Genomic DNA, 20,918 nt, shown 5'->3' with positions numbered 1-20,918 from the left:
ACCTCCTTTTGAGATAAGCCTTTTTTGGTGCATACTCTTGAGTCCATGTCCCTGCCTCTCATTATGGTCCAGGTACCTAGGGCCCTGAATTTACTCCCCAAGTGGCCCCATGTCCCCAGCCCCAAGAGGCATGTGTGTGCCTCTTCACTGAGTCTGTGCTTCTGAGGGTTGAGTGGCACAGTCAGTGCTATACTCTCAGGACTGAGAGAAATCTAAGAGGTGGTGGCTTTGCATACAGGCCCCAAGACAAGTGGGCCACATTATCCACATAGATGTACGTGACGCCTCTCATGGTGAGGGAGGAACCTCAGCCTTGCTTCACTGAAGGTTGCTGAAGCTCTAACGTGTCAGGCTTCTCTGGGTCTCTGAGAGATGGTCCCTAAATCAGGTCAGGGACAAACCCTTTCCTGTTACTCTGGGTGTTTGTGGGTTTTCCCTATTTTCACATGTATTGAATATATTCTCACTGAGTCCTTCAGCCTTGAAAATTTGGGGCTTCTTTAGGATAAGACCTGTCTTGTACCTATCTGCCTCAGCCAGGAAAGGTTAGGGTGTTTTGATCTTTTCCTTGGTTATGGCTCCATCTTCTGAAAGGATGTGATCCAAAACTCTCCTTTATTCCACTACCTGGGAGATTACCATTGGGAGAAAAAGAAAGGTGTATGGTGGGTGCCAGAGATGGAAATGGTTTTCTGTTACCACTTAGGGATAGTTTAATGATACTACAGTTAGTGATGAAGAATCACTGTACTCTAAGCTCCCTATTTTCAGATGCTTGTAACTGCAAGGAATACAAAGGAGTACACATTCAAAACTCTTAACATGGCAGGGCTCTTGGAAAATGATGTTTTGTGAAATGTGGTATTATTAAGTCCTCTGTGATATGAATCACATAGTATTATAGCATAGGTTTTGAGGCATGAAATTTACATTTCTTAGAAGTCTAAGCAATGGTTTATGTGCGCTTAGATGAGGAATTGATCTCATCACCAAATCCATGAAGAAAATCAGTTTAAAACTATTCCAAGAGGCACCTAAAACTTAGCTCTTTTTCTCTCCCTCTCATTCAATTTGTTATGTACTCCAGTGCCTTTATTTCCATTTCCCACCATATTTTAGTCCCCATCAGTTCCTTATCAATTATGAACTATTTCGTATATACAGAAGTTAATACAGCATATATGTAAGGTATATCATAATAATATAAAAACCTGTTTACCCATCACACAGCTTGAAAATTAGAACATAGCCAATGCTTTTGAATCCTACCTGTGCCCTCCATGATTCACTTTCTCATTCCTTCCCAGAGGTAACAACTATCTTGAACTTTATTAATAATTCACTTATTTATACATTCACTGCATGGACATGTTCCTTCAAATTACATTATTTCTTGTCCATTTTGGAGTGTATGCAAATATAATTATCCTAGATGTATTACTTGTGTTTCTCCCCTCCCCCATCACCCTGTGTTGGTGAGATTTATGTATATTGATGTGTACAACTTATAAGTCAGTTTTCATTGCTGTACAGTTATCCATCATATGAAAATCCCACAATGTGTCTATTTCCTGTTTGTGGACATATGAGTTGTTTTCATTTTTATCTTTTTGCAAATCATTGTGCAGTGGACTTTCTCATTCATATTCCCTGATGCCCATCCATGAGAGTTTCTCTCGATTCTCAGCTGAGGGCAATTTTATACACAATGCCCCCCAACCAAGGAACATTTGATAATGTCTGGAAACATTTTTGGTCGTCATAACCGAGGATGTGCTGCTGGCACCTAGTGGGTAGAGGCCAGAGACACTGCTAAGTACCCTACAATGGACAGGACAGTCCACAACGCAGAATTGTCTCTTCCAAAATGTCAACAGTTGAGAAGCCCTGATCTCCAGTACATTCATAGACATGAAAGTCCTGGATCATAGTGTGCGCCCAAGTTCTGTTGCAGGGCAAAGCCAGTTCTGACCCCATGCTGGAACTGTTCCTTTGACTTGTTTTTCATTGCTTTTGTTCTAGTCATACACAATGGCTGCCTCAGAGAATCCTGCCCCTCTGCCTAACTGTTAAACTAAACTGCTTTTGTTCAAGACCCTATCCACATGTGGATGACTGAAAGGAAGAAGTTCAACATCTCCTTCCCGAGGCCTGCCATTCTAAGAGATATTGACAACATTTATGGGCTTTTCACTTTGTTTCCTCACCTCCTCCCACCTGATCTATAAAGGAATCTTGTATCCAGACCCTGATAAGATGGTTATTTTGAGACATTAGTCAGCCATCTGATAGGTCAGATGGCTTTCCAGATAAAATCGCATTCCTTGCCTCAACACCTTATCTCTGATTCGTTAGCCCATCGTGCAGGGAGCAGAGCAAGCTTGGGCTCAGGAACAGTTCAACTGTACCTGTTGTTGATTAGTCGTTAAGTCATGTCCGACTCTTTTGTGACCCCCATATACTGTAGCCTGCAAGGCTCCCCTGATCATGGAATTTCCCAGGCAAGAATACTGGAGTGGGTTGCCATTTCCTACTCCAGGGGATCTTCCTGGCCCAGGGATCAAACTTGCATGTCCTGCATTGGCAGGTGGATTCTTTATTGCTGAGCCAGCAGGGAAGCCCCTCAACTTTACTAGGTAATCTCAAGTATCTTTCAAAATGATTGTACCGGTTTATATTCCCAATAGCAGGAAATGAGAATTCTACTTGCTCCACATTCTTGCCTACTTAGAGCATAATTACTGTCATTATCTTTTTTAAGTCGTAAGATTTTTGTTTTGTTTTTAATATTTATTTGACTGCGTTGGGTCTTGGTTGTGGCAGGTGGGATCTTTGTTCCAGTGCGCGTTGTGGCACGTGGGCTCAGTAGTTGCAGCTCTCTAATTGTGAGACGTGGGCTTAGCTGCTCAGCAGCATGTGGGATCTTAATTCCCTGTGTGCATGTATGATTAGTCATTCAGTTGTGTCTGACTCTTTGAGACCCATTGGACTGTAGTCCTCCAGGCTCCTAAATCCCCAAATATTGGGATTCTCCAGGCAATAATACTGGAGTGGGTTGCCATGCTCTCCTCCAGGAGCTCTTCCTGACCCAGGGCTCGAAGCTGCATCTCCTGTGTCTCCTGCACTGAAGGAGGATTCTTTTTACCCACCCACTAGCTGTTTGGAAAGCCCCTTAATTCCCTGACCAGTGACCAAACCTGCTTTTCCTGCATTGCCAGGCAGGTTCTTAACCATCAACAACCAGGGAAGTCCCAACAATATATACTATATGAGGCCATTGTTAAGGGCCGCCCTGGTGGCTTAGATGGTAAAGAATCTGCTTGCAGTGCAGGAGACCTGGGTTCAATCTCTGTGTCAGTCTGTCCTCTGGAGAAGGGAATGGCTAGCCACTCCCGCATTCTTGGGGCTTCCTTGGTGGCTCCGATGGCAAAGAATCTGCCTGCGATGCAGGAGATCTGGCTTTGATCCCTGGGTCAGGGAGAACCACTGGAGAAGGGAATAGCAACCTCACTCCAGGATTCTTGCCTGGAGAATTTACAAAATTTAAAACTGGCCTGCATAAATAGATGATACGAGTATACAAAACAGCTGGGGGTATGAAGAAAAAGAATGAGAGACTTGTGGGAGGTGGTCATTTTTATTTAACTCAGGTATTTACAAGTTAAAGAACTCTTTTCCTGAATAATACCACATAACTGGCATAATCAGGAGGGTGGGAAGCGAGGAAGCCACTGGACTACTCTGTTTCTGCTGAGACCATCACAGATTTTGGCTGCGAGACCACACTGACTCCTTCTCCATCTATACAGTCAAAGTAGATGTCTCATGCCTTGCCTTTTGATACCCACAAAGCGAGGAACTGTACCCCGGGACCTCTATGGTCACTGATGCAAAAGAAGTGAAATTTTATGAGCCCACACTCACTAACAGAAAACAGAAACCACAGGAGAATCACGGAATACACCTCATTCTCCTTCCAAGTCTCACGGGTGTTTCTTATCTACTTGGAAGAAGCTTATAGTCATGGAATCTAGGCCATCCAGGCAAGACGTCAGGAAAGGGAGACTTGGTTTCCAACTTCTATCAAGACTTACCTGGTGTAATTGGGATTGGGATGGAGTCAGGTGAGCTAATCTATGACATTTGCCCCAGGATGTAAAACTGAAGGTGGAGATGCCAGTTTGGAGGCCATGGTAGTAGTCCACCTGAGAGATGATGGTGTCTTGGATCAGGGTGACAAAAGCAAAGGTAGTTAGGAAGTGGTTGGATTTACATTTTACTCAGAAAACAGGACTCGCCTGTACATTATGGCAGGGTTGAGGGAAAGAAAAAAAAGGGCTGAGGATCAATACTTCCTGTCACTCCTGTCCTAGACATCCAGTTTTCTTTGCAAACCCTCAAGCCTGGTCTAGGAGCCCCTCTGATGTATATCACCATATCATGTGTTTGGGAATTCCTTGTTTCATCATCTGTATTTCTACTACACAGTCATATCCCCAGGGGTCGATGTGTGTGACCCTCTGTACATGGGCATAGCATTCAGCCGCAAAAAGGAATGAGAGAGGCCAGACACAAAAGGTCACATATTGTAGGATTTTATTTCTCTCAGCTATCTAGAAAATGTAAGTTCATAGAGGTAAACAGAAGATTAGTAGTTATCAGAGCCTGGTTGCAGTGAGGGGGAAATGGAAAAGGACTGATTACTGGCATGGGGTTTCCTTTAGGAGTGATGATTTATTTAGGGACAACAGAGAGAATGGCTGAGAAGCATTGTGAACGTACTAAATGCCTGTGACATTCACCACAATAGTGCAATCATATTTTTAAACATAAAAAGCGCTTATTGGCTTAAGACTTCTGCAAATAGATTGGGAATTGACTTCAACAAATGCTGGGCTTCCTTTGGGGCTCAGCTGGTAAAGAATCCTCCTGCAATGTGGGAGACCTGGGTCTGATCCCTGGATTTGGAAGATCCACTGGAGAAGGGAATGGCTACCCACTCCAGTACTCTAGCCCGGAGAGTTCCATGGACTGTGTAGTCCATGGGGTCGCAGACAGTCGGACATGACGTGACTGAGTAACTTTCACTTTCACTTTTCAGCAAATGCTGAAATGCATGCTTTAGGAAAACGCTTTGAACATAATACTGGGGAACAAAATAGAGGAATACTTGAAGATATCACTAAATTTTTAAAAGATGCCCCTATAGGGTTAAGGGAGCTACTGAAGAGAGCCAATAGATGTATTTGCCTCAAGAATTTTATGATTGTGGTGTTTCAGTGCTCCAGATGATAGCAGCCACGCTCCTAAAATATCCCCTAGTGGGCATAGGCACTCGGACATATGGCTCATAAAGTTAAATTGAGTCTTTGTCACTTAGAAATGGGCTTGACAGCTTGGGACCCAATGGACTATCCCCATTGAAAATATTAAATATGAGCTAGGTAAAAGAAAACAAGGCCGGTATAAGGGGTGAAATCTATAATGCATAAGCTCTATATAGGGCAAGGTTGATTATCTTCACTGTGTCTCCTACTAAAGGCCATAACTCCCAAATACCATCACCTGGGAGATGGAGTGGGTAAACATTTAATATATGAATTTGGGAGGGGGTGTCACTGTTTAGTGTAGAGCAGGTGATTAGCCCAGTCATGAAAAGAAGTCTCTCTTCACTTCTCGGAGCCTTGAAGTGAATTGGGGAGCCCCGATGAATCCCTTTTCAGCTCCTATTTTTACTCCTTCCACTCTCCAGTCTCCATTCTCGAGGCATCCATGTCAACTTGTATGTTCATTTCTAAGTAACTTTAGCAACATTAAAACCTGCAAAGTCTCTTTCTGTCTGTCACAGGAGGTTGAAACAGTTGTTCATATGTGATCTATGCACTTTATCTTTTTTTCTTTATATTTACCTATATATAAAGAAAATAAATAAATAAATAAATAAATATATGTGTGTATATATATACGTACTATTGATGTATAGTTGACTTACAAAGTTCCAGGTGCACAGCAAGGTGATTATATTATACATATACACATATATTATTTTTCAGTTTGTTTTCCATTATAGGTATTTCAGGAGATTGACAAAGGGACTACAGTTCCCAGTGCTATATAGTAAAACTTTGTTGGTTGTTGCACACCTTTTTTTTAAAATTAGAAATCTAGCATTCTATTCATACTAAGTCAAACAAGTGGAATCAAAATGTCATAAATTTTTTAGTTAGGCAAACATTAATAAGTTTTCTAAAATATATATTATACGTACTAGTGAGTAGCTCTTATTCACTTAATACCATTGTTCCATGAGTGGTCAACATAAAAGTAGGAGAGTTCTATACCACCAAAGATACCATTTAATAGAAAAACCTGACACATATCAGAATTATCTTAGAAGTTTTTGAAAAATGCCAAGGTATTGCTTTTATTCTCCAAAGCTACAGCTATGTTGCTAATGAGCAGCCATGCTTAAAATCAACTGGACCATATGATGACCTTTTAGTTTTACGTAGTGTGTTTCATTTTTTCTATTTCACATCCAGTGCTCCCGTTTAATTCAGTTTATGTTTTCCAATTTCTCCACCTCTTACCTTTGATGTTCTTTCTCAAGGCTTTATGAACTTTTTAAAATAAGTGTATCTGTGATGACCTGAGTTGTCACAAGGTGGCAACTGGGGACCACACCCAGCTTCCCATACCCCAGGGTGCCGCCTGTAGGGACATTGCCATTTCGTTTTTGCAATGGTGCAATGTAAAGGACAGAGAAGGCAATGGCACCCCACTCCACTACTCTTGCCTGGAAAATCCCATGGACGGATGAGCCTGGTATGCTGCAGTCCATGGGTCGCTAGGAGTCGGACATGACGGAGCGACTTCACTCACTTTTCACTTTCATGCATTGGAGGAGGAAATGGCAACCCACTCCAGTGCTCTTGCCTGGAGGATCCCAGGGATGGGGGAGCCTGGTGGGCTGCCGTCTATGGGGTCACACAGAGTCGGACCCGACTGAAGCGACTTAGCAGCAACAGCTGCAGCAATGTAAAGGAAGGGACTCCTGAGGGCTCAAAGTATGACCTGGTGCTGGAAGGCTTCCATGCAATCTGAAAGCCTTGATCACTCATTGGACGGTGGTCATGCCAATCCTTGCCTCCTGGCAAATGAGCTTAGAGCTGGCGCTGGAGGAAGTGGTCGCGGTTGACCCTTCCAGCTCCACCTACCGTCGCCAGCCCATCAGGGTCTTTCCCGCCTTGTCCACCGCCAGCTCAGCTTCGGTCTTGGTGGGCCAGTCTGCGGGCCACCCCCTCACCATTCCTGTTGTGGGGCCCACACCAGCAAGTCGCAGACTCCTGTTCCCTGTGCAGCCGACGTCTCTGCTGTCCCCACCCCCACCCTGCGGTCCCACTGCCAACAGCGTCTCCTCAGCGCAACACTCAGCCCTGCGGCCGCCATCTTCCCCACAGACCTCACTGCAGGACGATCACTGTCTGGCACGTCTCTCCTGCCATGTCTGCCATAGAGGAGCACTATTGGATCCCAGGTGGCCCGGATAGAGCTGGTGGCGGGGCGGGCCGTGACCCCAGTCTCCTTGGGGTCCAAGCATCTGCTTGGGAGGGGACGGAAGGAGTCGAGGAGGCCACGGCTCTTCTGGCTTCCTTGGAGGTCTCCAGAGCCCTTCCCGGGGAGCAGGGTTGGCCACAGGCCGCAGTGGAAGAGGAATGTGGTAGAGAGCCGTTAGAGGAGGAGGAGATGGAGGAAGATGTAGAGATGCAGGAGGACGAGGAAGAGGGTGAGATTGACTTCGACTTGGAGGACGTGGAGGAGGAGGAGCACCTGTCTGGAGAGGGCGAGGAAGAGGAGGACGACAGTGAGCAGGAGGGTGCAGCAGGGGTAATAGGCCTTGGGTTCTGCGTGGAGACGTTTGGGCCCCTGTTCTGGAGTGACGTCGACTCCTTTCTACACAATTTCCATGGCAACAAACGTGTCCTGTTCCGGCCTCCCACTGACCGCCTGATGGCCAGGGGCCGCTCCCAGCCACCCTTGGAGCCTGGAGAAGGTCCGGTGCCTCCTCAGGAGCAGGAAGACCTGGGAGAGGGAGGCAGAGTCTTGCAGGGTGAGTACCCGGTGGAGGGCGGTCCAGCCTGGGAGCTGCGGGATCCTGCGGAGGGGGTTGCTTCCTAGAAGACAGAGGAACCAGCAGTGGAGGCCGAGTTCTGGGCGAGGAAGCCCTGACTGCTGCCTCTGAGACTGGGAGGTTGAGGCCTGTGATCCCGGAGGGGCTGAGGCGGGCAAGTGGTGGCTGAGCCCTTGTGGGGCCATTGAGCTCAAAGGCAGGTAGGTCTCTAGCTGTCACGCAGTGGGTCAGAACTCTCAAAAACCTCCGGGCACAATTGCCACAAGTGGAAGCCCAGTTCTGTAGACCTTCATGGTCTCGAGAAAAAGCATGCTGCCTTCTACCAACCTAGAGGCAAACAAGTGGCATCCCTCCCTTTTGGTCAACGGCTTTAACAAATGTGAATATTCTCGGTAGGAGGATCTGAGAAAATGATGACATAGCACAGGGGCACTTTTCAGCGACTGAGGAATCTGTGAGCGTCCCCATAGAATTTGTCTTTAAGTCAAAGGAGCATTTTTTCCCTTGAAGTTCCGACAAACCCATACAAAATGGTACCAGTATCAAATGATTCGGATCCCTTCTCCAAAGGGGCCAGAAATAATCAGAGAGATCTGTGTGCCGATCTACTGGAGAGAGGGGGAAAATGTTTGTGAAAATTGTCAAGCAGCAGACATGATGGGAGGCTAGAAATGTATCCAGGTATTATTTGTTGTTTCTTTTATTAAACCTATTTCTCTTCTCTCAGGCCTAGACTCGGCTGCTGATTTTCAGTTGGGATATTTTCCCTGCCAACTTTGGACTCCAATGTCTGCATCATTCTGCCCCAATGATGATGGTGAGGATCAGTATGAAAACACTGATGAAGAGGAAGAGGCTGGAAAGGAAAAACCTGAAGGACTCTGAATGGATGTGGTCTCAGCAAAAAGCAGCTCTGGATAATACAGGTATTATTGTATAGGCTTTCGTACGACATAACCATTCCTGACACATACCTGTTAAAAACAGCTTTATATTTTTTAATTTTTCTTCTGTAAAGTAAATAAGAAAATTGTTGAAATTTAATTTTGGAAAAACAGTTTATTGTTAATAATGAATTCTAGATAATGTAGGAGGCAGTGTGTTCTGAAATGTATTTCATTTATAGCCACAAGTCCTTTGTCCTGTAGCTTTAAGTCTACTACAGATGGGAAATTTACCAGACCTGGAAATGGAGACCAGTGCTTGTTTAGAGAATGGTCACCAGAAGCAGCAGCTACAGTGACTAGGCCATGCATTAGCTGGGTCATCATCACCTGGCCACAGAATTGTAGTCTCTTGTACTGGCAATGACTTTGAGAAAGCGATTCCTTACAAAGTAGTGAGATGTTAAGGGTTTCAAGAGAACTGCACTTCAGGATTAATTCACAAATATTAGTTCAATTTAGATTTTTTATTCAAAAGAAAAGGAAACTAGTCTCAGTAATATTATTGGTTGTCACTGAGTTGGTAATTAAATCTTTGTTTCGCTTTCCTCTATTCATTCATCTTTTACTCTCTCTCACTCACTCTCTCACTCTTTCTTAGTTTTCATGCATGTGGATGTTTGATAAAGCCTCATCCTCATTTTACACATGTGGAAGCTGAAGGTCTGGAAATATAAGGGATTGATGATTTGTGCAAGGAACACCAGTTTTCAAGGTGGAATGACTTATTTAAATCACAGTGTGGCCTTTCAAGGAAACAGCAAGCATTTATAGTGGTGGGCAAGAGGGAGATAAGTTTTGGGTGAGCAATGATGTGCTCCCTGATCACCAAGGGTCTGGGATACAAGAAGAAAACATTTTTGTTTTCTCCTTGTTGAGAAAATAGATGTACATAGTATTGACTCATGTTTAGAAACTCACTGCATGTTATTGAGGTACAATTGTTAACTGGCTCTTATTTCATCCTACAGTGGGAAGGCAGAGGAAGAAGCAGACAGCAAAAGAAAAGATGAATCTGTTCTTCATGGATATTCTTGTTTTCATTAGCCTGAAATACTAATTTTGTTTCAAAGTTTCAATGCCCCAAAATGATATTAACTATTGACATCTGACTTTACTCTTGCCTTTTACAGAAAATTGATAGTATTGTTCACATTGGAAATAAAGCTTGTTTGAAATTAATTCTCCCTTAGCCCAGTCAAGTTGACACGAAAATTAACCATCATAATTCCTGTGGAGAATACTCACCCTGTACATTGCCCATGAGATGACATACTTACAGGATGATGACCTTCCCCGTATAACAAAGACAATTTGAACAGGTCCTAGGTGTCAGGGTGCTCTAACAAACACATTTGTTAACAAATGTATTTTCTTAATTAAGAATGAAATGGATAACATGTTTATAAAGTAGTCTTTCAAGGTAAGTTAGAGAAAAAGGTATTCTAAAGGCCAGTGACTAGAGGCCCATCCCTTTGTCTCAATTTATTCTGCTCCTGCCCAAGGTCAAGATTGATTATCTCTAACTTGGATCATTAACAGCCTCATTCTCTCTGATTTTCTGCACTTTCACTATGATGTGTCTAGGAGTGAATTTTTGTTTTTTATCCTGCCTAGAACTCACTGAGCGTTTAGAATCGGTGCATTTCACTTGCTCTGAAAAATCCTTGGCCATCATTTTCTTCCCCATTTCTCTCTCCTGTCTTTCTGGGATTTGAATTAAACATATACTGTGTATCTCTTATCCTACTGTTTTTCATATTAATTTATTTCTCCAGGCAGAATTCTGGATGATTTCTTCTACTCTATCTTCCAATTCAATAATTGTCTTCGGTTTATTTTTCTTGATTACATTTATCACGATCTAATGGTTATGCCAAGTTTTATTTATTTATTTATTTTTTGCTGAGCTTCATGGCTTGTGGGATCTTCCTTTCTCGACCAGGGATTAAAACCAAGCCACTGCAAAGCACAGTGAACGCATGAGTCCTAATGGCTGGAGACCAAGAGAATTCAGTCTCTGCTGCTTTTTATGATTTTCTGTTCCCTGAAGATATTTTAAAACATACTTTTTAATTTTTTGAAATATAGGCCATAGTGATTATACTCTACTCTTCATTCTGGCTGTCACTTACAACATATGTTTTTTTCCTTCTGTGCCTACATAAGGTACAGGGCTTGAAGTTCCTTGGATCACTACAGTGATGTATATCCAGGCTGCAATTTATTCCAGTGCTTGTTACTTGTGGTTCACTATTACCTGAAAGGGGTAGTCACTTATTTTCAGCTTAAAGTGGTGGCAGAGCTCATCAGACCTACTCATTAGAGCTGTGGGATTTGACTTTCATTTTCTTTTCCCATGAGGCCACCAAAACCACAGATCAGTTCCATAATTCTTTCTTCTAGATTCAGCTAATGCCCTCAGGAAAAACTGGCTCTGAGTGCTGGGCTTTCCTATTTGGGTTCTTGTCTTCTTGAAGATTTTAGTCTCATAGTTTCTTAGTGCTTAACAAAGATACTTTCTTTATACATTTCATCCAGTAATTTTTAGTTGTCCTCATTGGGGTGGTTAGTCCAAATTACTAAGCCTGCCATTACTGTAAGCAGAGGTGTTCACCACCCTCCTAACTTCTCTCCTTGTCACCAATCTCTCTTTCTTCCAGTTTCTCCTCTAGAAAGTAACTGAAAGTTTCTTCCTGATGGTGTTATTTTCCTGCACAAATCCTCCAAAAGCTTGCTGCTAAATGTAAATTAGAAATCAAATTCCTCAGTTTGGACAAGCAGATCGAAAATGCTCTTTCTGAGAAAGTACTGTATAGCGCAGGGAACTCTGCTCAATACACTGTGGTGACCGAAATGGAAAGGAATTCTAAAATAGAGGGGTAACTGATTCACTTTGTTATACAGCAGAAGCGGCTATAACATTGTAAAGCAACTACACTCCAATAAAAATTAACTTAAAAATAAAAGAAGAGATGTGGATGGAAAGTGGAGTATGTGGAGTAGATTATGGAGAGAAAACATGAAGAAACGTTCTCTGCCAGTTACTGAGAAGTCTGAAATTTTTAAGAAAATGATGTGATTTTATTTGGATTTAGACATGGCACTTTACTGGCAGTATGGAAATTGTGTAAGTGTCATAAATAGAATGTCTGCATCCCCCCAAAATCTGTATGTTGACATCTTAATTCCCAAGGCAATGGTATTAGACGGTGGAGTGTATGGGAGGGGCCTAGGTCATAAGGGTGGAGTCCTCACGAATGTGATTAGCGCCTTATTTAAGAGGGTCCAGAGAGATACTCTGCCCCTTCTGCCAAGTGAGGACATAGTGAAAAGTTGGCATTTAAGATCCAGGAAGTGGACTTCAGGAGACACCAAATCTACTGGTGCCTTGATCTTGGATAAACCGGCTTCTAGGACTGTGAAAAATAAATGTTTGCTGTTTATAAAATAAAGCATTCTTTCTTAGCTTCATTTATTCACTGAGTAGGTATTTTCTGTGCACTGAATGTGTGGCCCTCACTAGGCCAGATGCTTCCTGTTCTTTTGCTTCTTACTTCATTTACCTCTTGTCTTACCTCCCAATGCACCTTATACTTTAGCAAAACTGAAATACTCATTGTCATGTGACAGAGCTGGGTCAGATAACAGATAGGCTAACTCCTAGGTCAGTGATATTTCCTCTACCTCAAAATACGATATTCATGTCTAAGTCATAATACATATTCATGTTTAAGTCCATTCAATCTAGATATCTATGTACATTCTAATAAATGACCAAGACAAAAACTCAAAAAGCACAAAGTGACTTTCTCATATTCCTTACTGTCTTTTGAAATCTTTCTCATATATATCTGGGATGTAAGCTCTGGAAAGAAATTCATTTTTGCCATCAAGCTTTTGGTAATTTCCATAGTCACAAGGGGGTCTTCCTTGGTGGCCCGGTGGTAAAGAACCCACCTGCCAATGGAGGAGACACGGGTTCGATCCCTGGGCTGGAAAGATCCCCTGAAGAAGGAAATGGCAGCCCACTCCAGTATTTTGCCTGGGAAATCTTAGGGACAGAGAAGACTACAGTGGGGTCCCGAGAGTCAGACACAACTTAGTAAGTAAACCAAAACAGTAAAACTGTGAGGCTTTTCTGTCTACATGTTGGGGCCAGGATGCTGGAGCATTAGAGTGGCCTGCTCTCCAGGGGCTAACTGCCTTGAAGATCTGATACACTGACTTTTGCCTCCTTCCCCTTCTGTGATGCCAGCCAAGAAGCCTCACGTCAACTTTGCACCCCTTAGCTATGGGAGGGGGGCACTCCAGGTGCCCAATTTCTGTCCTGATGACCCTCCAGAGCCCTATCATAAAACTCATTGACTGAACCTCTTCTACCCTTTCCAGAAGAGAGGCACTTGGGTTGCCTGGAAGCCCAAGGATCTCAGAACAATCCCCAGTCAACTATCTTCTGATCCCTCAAAGTTGTCTAGAGCTTTCAGAATTCAACATGGACAGTCCATTTACTCCTTTCACAATGAAAAGCAAACTCTTGGGCATGTGCTGTTTGAAGAGAAAAGCAGATTTTGCATTTTTGCAGAGGGAAGGTGTAGGGTGGGGTGCCCCACTACTGCGAACACGCAGCCCAGTTCTCCAGCCTTCCAGGGTGCTAGAGCTGACCCAGGAATGACCGCAGTGACCAGAATGAGCAGAGGGCTAGGTGGTGCCCAAGCCGTAATAGCAGGCAGAATCGCATGTCTTTTTGAATGGCTCCTGGCATCTGTGGAATTTGCTAACCTGGCGATGCCATCGGGGTGGGCAGAGCCAGGTGCGTGCCAGGCTTCCTGAAGGCTCCCTGGCAGGCAAAAGTGCTTCAAAGGCTATGCACTCCAAAGCAAAGGGATTCCTCCTTGGCGTGCTTCGTGGAGTGGAGTTCCTGGGCTGCTGATCTTGCCGCTCTCAGGCTCAGGGTCACTGATCATCCCCACCTTCCCTAAGGTAAAATGGGCTCACCCTAAAGGCTGGCTCTTAGAGGAAAAACAAGCTCTACTCCCCTGCACCCACCCACCCCCTCCACTCCCTCCACCTCGTAGATTACGGGTTCACCCTGTCGTCTGTCTTCCTCCAGGTCCACAGCTGTCTGCAGTGTTCTCCAACTAGGAACTATGGCGTCCAGAGGTGCTGCGAGTCGTCGTATTCCTACTGCTCCACAGGATCCTGCTCTTGAAGGGCAACAACTGCAATACCACCTGGAAACTCCAGTTTGACGTCCAGCCCAGCCTCCTCTGATGTTCCTGACGTCATTCTGGACTTTTTTAATTGGTAAGCGGAAGTCGCCAAGCTGCCAGGAACTGGGAGGGCGGTGGATGAATGGACAAACTTTTAGAAGGAGACGGCTGGGGGAGATGGCCTGGGCTTTTAAACCCTTGCCCATGCACCCTGCCTACTGGCCAGTTCCTAGAGGAATTGGTGATGAAGGCGGGGACGTGCAGTTTAGACGGAGCCCCCTTGTTCTAGTGCCTATGTTACTGTGGTAGCTAACAGCGCCCCGGTCATGGGGGTTGGGGAACTGCCATCCAGGGTCGGCCCATCCATGTCCAGGGACTGAGTTCTCCTCAGTCATGTGTACTGGCCTCTGTGTTTATGTGTGTATGTGTGTGTGTGTTTGTGTGTGTAAGCAGGGAGCAGCCAGTTGTGCGATGATGGCTAAAAATAATATTTTGCACTGAGTTGACATGTGGTATATTTGAGAGAGCCTTGAATGGCCTACTCTCAAGTTTCTCTCCCCGCTCTGCTCCGCCAGATAGGGTCCTGTAGCAACAAACCTCCATGTTGAATGCACCAGATGCATTCCCGCTTAATATCGCTGTATAGTGTTTCCTTGTCATTTTTCTTGTTGATTCAAAGAAACGAGTCACATCCTTGCTCAGGAACCAGGGGCTACCTCACCCTCCAAATACTGCAAATCCCTCTTCCCACAGACCCTTTTGCTTCACTCTGTTCCATAAGGCAACTCCCATATGTCCTACATGGGCCTGCGGTGTCCACCTTTCCTGGGCTTCCCAAGAAGTGAGTCACTGTGTCTCTAAACTATCCCTGTAACCACCCAGAAGGTCTGGACCACTCATGATTAGACGAGATAAAAATCTAAAGCTGTAAATTTGCACTGCTAGGAGTGTGAAATATTCTGAGGGGATTTGTACAGAGAGAAAAGACAAAAAAAAAAAAAAATCCATGCAACTGAAGTGGCAGCACATAGCAGAAGATGGTTTCAGTCTGTACCCCTCTGGCTTGGGAGCCCAGCAATCTTCTGCTGTGCCTGTTGCCTTTGTCCCTGATGTAGCAAAAATCCTGATCATCCTAGATACAGGGAAAAATGACCATAGCACTTTTGTGACACAGTGATGAAATGAATTCAACCCCAACTCAAGCCAGAGACTTTAAAATTTATTAAGCAACCATTGTCATAGAGGAGACCCCTAGCTAATGAAACTGATATGAAGCTCTCTGAAGGAAAAAAAAATGCATAAATGTGAGCAGAGTAGAGAGGACACCTCCCCCATCACACACAGAAAGTTTATTCAGTGACAAACAAGCAAAAAGGATCAGAAAGAAACACATCAGAAAACTTGAATACAGAGGGAGGAATGAATTTAAATTGATGCAAAGGCCCACAGTTTAATCTGGTTGGAAATCTAGATTTTGCTAAAAGAATTTATACCCCGGTAAGACCTTTGTCCTTGGCAGACAACTGTCTTCTCACTGTGTCCTCACATGGCCTTTTCTTTGTTTAGTGTGGGGGGAGAGAGAGAGCTCTGTGGTATCTCTTCCTCTTCTTATAAGGATGCCCCTCTATTGGATTAGAGCTCCATGCTTATGACATCCATGTAAGCAAACACAGTCAAATAGGGGTTAATGCTTCAGCATAGACATTTTGAGAGAATAGGATTCAGTCCATAACATCTTGATATATATTTTGTGTGCCTGTGAGGCCAGTGATTCCCAGAGTTCTTTACCTCAACTGGGACAACTTTTAGGCAGTGGCCCAAGAGTTTATAAAAATGTACAGATGGGCCCATTTGCCAGCCAGGGCATCCAGTACTAAAAGGAGGATGGGCCAATTGTGCTGACCCATTGGTCCTGTCCTTTATCATGGGTATTGTCACTATCCATCAGTATGACTGCTTTCCATCCCTCCAGGGGATGATGGTGACAATACCATATGTAGTGTACAAACATTCAATATTTCCCACACAATGGATTCCAAGGGGCTCCCCAGGTAGCCAAGAGGTCTGGAAGAGGGATGGCTTCTTCTACCACTATCTCATCTGCCCTCTGGCAAGAAAGATATGCCAGAAACTGTCTTGTACAGGGAGGCTCAGTAACCATGCTGAGGTTTTGGGGTGCTGGTTCCTTGATCCAAGGCATGCTGGGCAACTGCGTACAGGGTGTCACTGGCTCAGGGACTCTGAGAACCTCTATTTTGACGATTGCTCATTATGTGGCTGATACTTGCCACTCTAATGGTTTGTAGTACAAAGCCAAGAAGGGCAGTTTCTTGCATCAGTAGCCTGTGGGCAACTTATAGCAGTCATGGGTAGTCCAGAGATGCCAGGGGGCATGAACAAAGGTTACTAAAGCCTCAACAATGAAGAGGCTTCATTGGAGACACTACTGGGAGTGTCCATTGTTTTAGCCTTGGACAGGCTCTAGAGTCTTTTGTTGGAAGAAGCTTTTATCATTTTGTTAATATAAATTCTTTTAGTAAATTCTGGGTTTCTAGTTGGATTAAACTGTAACTGTAGAGAGAAGCAGCCATACAACAAATTTATATATTGATTCACAAGGAGCATAGGAACCTAACCCTGTATACCCGCTGGGAGCAATGGTTTAGTGGTCACTAATTCATTACTTGTAGTGACTTTATAGGATATAAAGTGAACACACACTCACTCACTCGTTGCAGGAGCTGATGTTCCTTGATCAACATGTGAAAATATGTTAGGATCACAGTTATGCTCAGGGCCTGTTCCTATTCCCATGCCCTTGGGAAGGAAACCTACCTGCTAAAAGTCTCAGGTATCTTGGTTGACACATCAGAAAGCTTTGGAAAGGCCAGATACCTGTAGGGCTCAGGCTGGGTACTTGAGTATACTCATCGAAGACACCTCCAGGCTGGAAGCACATGATTAATGAGAGAAATGCCAGTTCCCAGAATGAATGTCTTTGAGAAGACAGCCTTAAGGCTTGAGAATCTGAAATGAATTTTTTGGGTAAAGCCAGAAGGTTCTCTCTTTGTGTCAAGCCACATTCCCAGTTCTAAAAACAGGTATACAAGAGAAAGTTTAACATGGTTGTGACAACAAAATGTCCTTCCCAGCTCAGATAATGTGACTTTGTGCAGGAGAATGTAGGCTTGTTAGCTCAGCTCAGGAGGGCACTGAGGGTGGAAGATTACTTTTCCTGGCGCAGTCAGCTGCCCCTGGATGGATCCCCACCAACATGGAGAGCTGTGTCCATGCTGACTCCAAGATGGGGCTCTTTAGGGGGTTGAAGTAATTCTTTTTTTCTGTCGGCTGCCCTCTGCCTGCTTCCTCTCCTCTCCACTTGCCCAAATGCCTGCACTCTATACCAGCCTCTCATCCTGCCTGGTGACATTGACCCAGTCTTTGTGTCCCATCCTCTGGAGAAAGGCTGGAGAGGAGAAGAGGAAGAGGCTGCCTCAGTGCGTGCTTCTGGCTCACTCACCATATGAAGAGAAGGGAGCAGGGGAAAGAATGTGCATACTTAGGACTACATGCGTCTGTGTGTGCCCGAGAAGGCACGGCCCTCAAAAGGTGACAGCTGGGGTACTCCCTGCTGTTTGTTCTCTGGGAAACTATGTGATGTTTACTGATAACCAGTGACTTCTCTGTTTCAGCAAAAGCCTTGCAAATGAAGCTGGTTTAGATTTTTGACAGGGTGCTTACAGGATATCGTGTCCGTCTTAGTCCACATAAAAGAGGAAACCTGCTTCTAGGCACTTGAGGCTTGTGGTTTTTTTTTTTTTTTGAAGTATAGTTGATTTACAATGTTGTGTTAACTTCAGGTGCACAACAGAGTGACTCAGTTTTACATATATAGACATTCTTTTTTCCATTATTTTTCATTGTGGTTTATCACAGGATATTGAATATAATTCCCTGTGCTATATTGTAGGACCCTGTTGATTATCCATTCTATGTATAATAGTTTCCATCTGCTAGACCCAAACTCCCAATCCATTCCTCCCCTACAACCTCCCCCAACCCAGGCTAGGCAACCACAAGTCTGTTCTCTATGTCTGCTAGTCCGTTTCTGTTTAATAGATAAGTTCATTTGTAGACAGTTGAGGGTATTTTTAATGACTTTTTAATTGTAATTTTAAAAGAATACATTTGAATCAGTTCTAATGAGGTGGATGAAACTGGAGCCTATTATCCAGAGTGAAGTAAGCCAGAAAAAAAAGCACCAATACAGTATACTAACGCATATATATGGAATTTAGAAAGATGGTAATGATAACCTTGTATGCAAGACAGCAAAAGAGACACAGATGTATAGAACAGTCCTTTGGACTCTGTGGGAGAGGGAAAGGGTGGGATGATTTGGGGGAATGCCATGGAAACATGTATAATATCATATAAGAAACGAATCACCAGTCCAGGTTTGATACAGTATGCTTGGGGCTGGTGCACTGGGATAACCTGGAGGGATGGTACGGGGAGGGAGGTGGGAGGGGGGTTCAGGATGGGGATAGGGGGGTGGGAGGTGGGAGTGGGGTTCAGGATGGGGAACACGTGTACGCCCGTGGCGGATTCATGTTGATGTGTGGCAGAACCAATGCAATATTGTAAAGTAAATAGCCTCCAATTAAAATAAATAAAATTAAAAAAATAAGTATTTAACTTATTAGTTTATGTTGGGTCTTAGTTGTGGCACATGGGATCTTCATTGCTTACATGCAGCCTCTCTTAAATCAGGGCATGTGGGATATTTATTTTTAGTTTGCGGGTTATTTAGTTGTGGCCTATGGGATCTTTTAGCTTTGGTGTGTGGGATTTTGTGGTGGCATGCAGGATCTTTAGTTGTGGCATGGGGGATCTTTTAGTTGTAGTGTGTGGGATCTTTGTAGTTGCATGTAAATCTTTAGTTACAGCATATGTGATCTTTTAGTTGTTGCATGTAGGATCTTGTAGTTGCAGAATGAGGAATATGTTTGGTTTCAGCTTGTGAGATCTTTTACTTGTGTTATGGGGATATTTGTTGCGATATGTGGGATCTTTGTTGTGTCACTTAGGAAATTTTAGTTGTGACATGCGGGATCTTTTAGTTGCAGTAAGCAAGATCTTTAGTTGTGGCATGGGGTATCTTTAGTTGCTACATACAGATTCTTTTAGTTTTGGTTTGCAGGATCTTTGTTGCAACATGTAGGATCTTTTAATTGTGATATTGGGATATTTGTTGTGATATGTAGGATCTTAGTTCCACCATGCAGAATCTATTAGTTGTGGTATGTGGGATATTTTAGTCACAGCATGTGGCATCTATCAGTTGGGAAATGCAAGATCCTTCTAGTTGCAACATACATGATCTGCATTGCAGCATATAGGATTTTGTTGTAGCACATGAGGTCTTTACCTGCGGTATGTGGGATCTTTGTTGCGGCACACAGGATCTTTTTAATGGTGGCAGGCAGAATCTTCATTGTAGCGTGTGGGATATTTATAGTTGTGGTATATGGGATCTTTTTGCAGCATGGGGGATCTTTAGTTGTGGCATATGCGATCTTTTAATTTTGGTACGTGGGATCTTTATTGTGGCCCATGGAATCTTTGTTACATTATATGGGATCTTAGTTGCGGCATGTAAATCCCCAACCAGGGAGGAAATTCATGGTAAATTGTCCTTGGTCACTTAGACGAACTTCTTTGAGTGCAAGCTTCCATAAATGGGACTTGTACTGGAAAGAGAGGAAAAGTCATTATATTAACAACTGATAAGAAAAGAAACCAACATTTGTAAAGATATACATTTCGGCAGGGTTTACATTAGTCATTATTGTCAGGGATTAGCAAGAGCTATAATTTTATCTAACTGTAATCCCATAGTTTGTTGGTATAGCTCTGCATTACAGCACTTTTCATATGATTGCACTCATCACAAGCATCCTGGTTGTAATACTGGGTACATACTATCTCTGGGCAATTCCTTACATAAATCTCAAGAGGCAGTGGCTCTATGTGGTTAATGGCACTACTTAATCACAGTCAGTCTCACCTGATTTGAGGTCAGAGTTGGCCTGGCGTGCTGCGATTCATGGGGTCGAAAAGAGTCGGACACAACTGAGCGACTGAACTGAACTGAACTGATACAATATATGGCTTTTTGTGTCTGGCTGTGGCCCTATGGACTGTAGCCCACCAGGCTCCTCTGTCCCTGGGAATCTCCAGGCAGGAATACTGGGGTGGGTTGCCATTCCTCGCTCCAGGAGATCTTCCCCACCCAGGGATGGAACCCATGTCTCTTACTTACGTCTGTCTCCTGCATCGGCAGGCAGGTTCTTTACCACTAGCAATGGCACCCCACTCCAGTACTCTTGCCTGGAGAATCCCATGGACAGGGGAGCCTGGTGGGCTGCAGTCCATGGGGTCGCGAAGAGTTGGACATGACTGAGCGACTTCACTTTCACTTTTCACTTTCATGCATTGGAGAAGGAAATGGCAACCCACTCCAGTGTTCTTGCCTGGAGAATCCCAGTGACGGGGGAGCCTGGTGGGCTGCCGTCTATGGGGTTGCATAGAGTCGGACACGACTGAAGTGACTTAGCGGCAGCAGCA

General features: G+C 44.1%; 1 protein-coding gene across 1 annotated transcript; it reads left to right on the top strand.

The window, feature by feature from the left end:
- The first annotated feature begins 7,185 nt into the window (after positions 1 to 7,185).
- Positions 7,186 to 10,257, top strand: LOC129638997 (tau-tubulin kinase 1-like). The gene is made up of 3 exons (XM_055563783.1): positions 7,186 to 8,110; positions 8,859 to 9,057; positions 10,047 to 10,257. Exons 1-2 carry the CDS (start codon positions 7,504 to 7,506, stop codon positions 9,014 to 9,016), a joined length of 765 nt encoding a protein of 254 aa, XP_055419758.1. The 5' UTR covers positions 7,186 to 7,503; the 3' UTR covers positions 9,017 to 9,057; positions 10,047 to 10,257.
- The last annotated feature ends 10,661 nt before the right edge of the window (positions 10,258 to 20,918 follow it).

Source organism: Bubalus kerabau, chromosome X, assembly GCF_029407905.1.
Source record: "Bubalus kerabau isolate K-KA32 ecotype Philippines breed swamp buffalo chromosome X, PCC_UOA_SB_1v2, whole genome shotgun sequence".
NCBI lineage: Eukaryota > Metazoa > Chordata > Mammalia > Artiodactyla > Bovidae > Bubalus > Bubalus kerabau.
The sequence above is the reverse complement of the archived record's forward strand: the minus strand, read 5'-3'. Positions and strand labels throughout refer to the sequence as shown.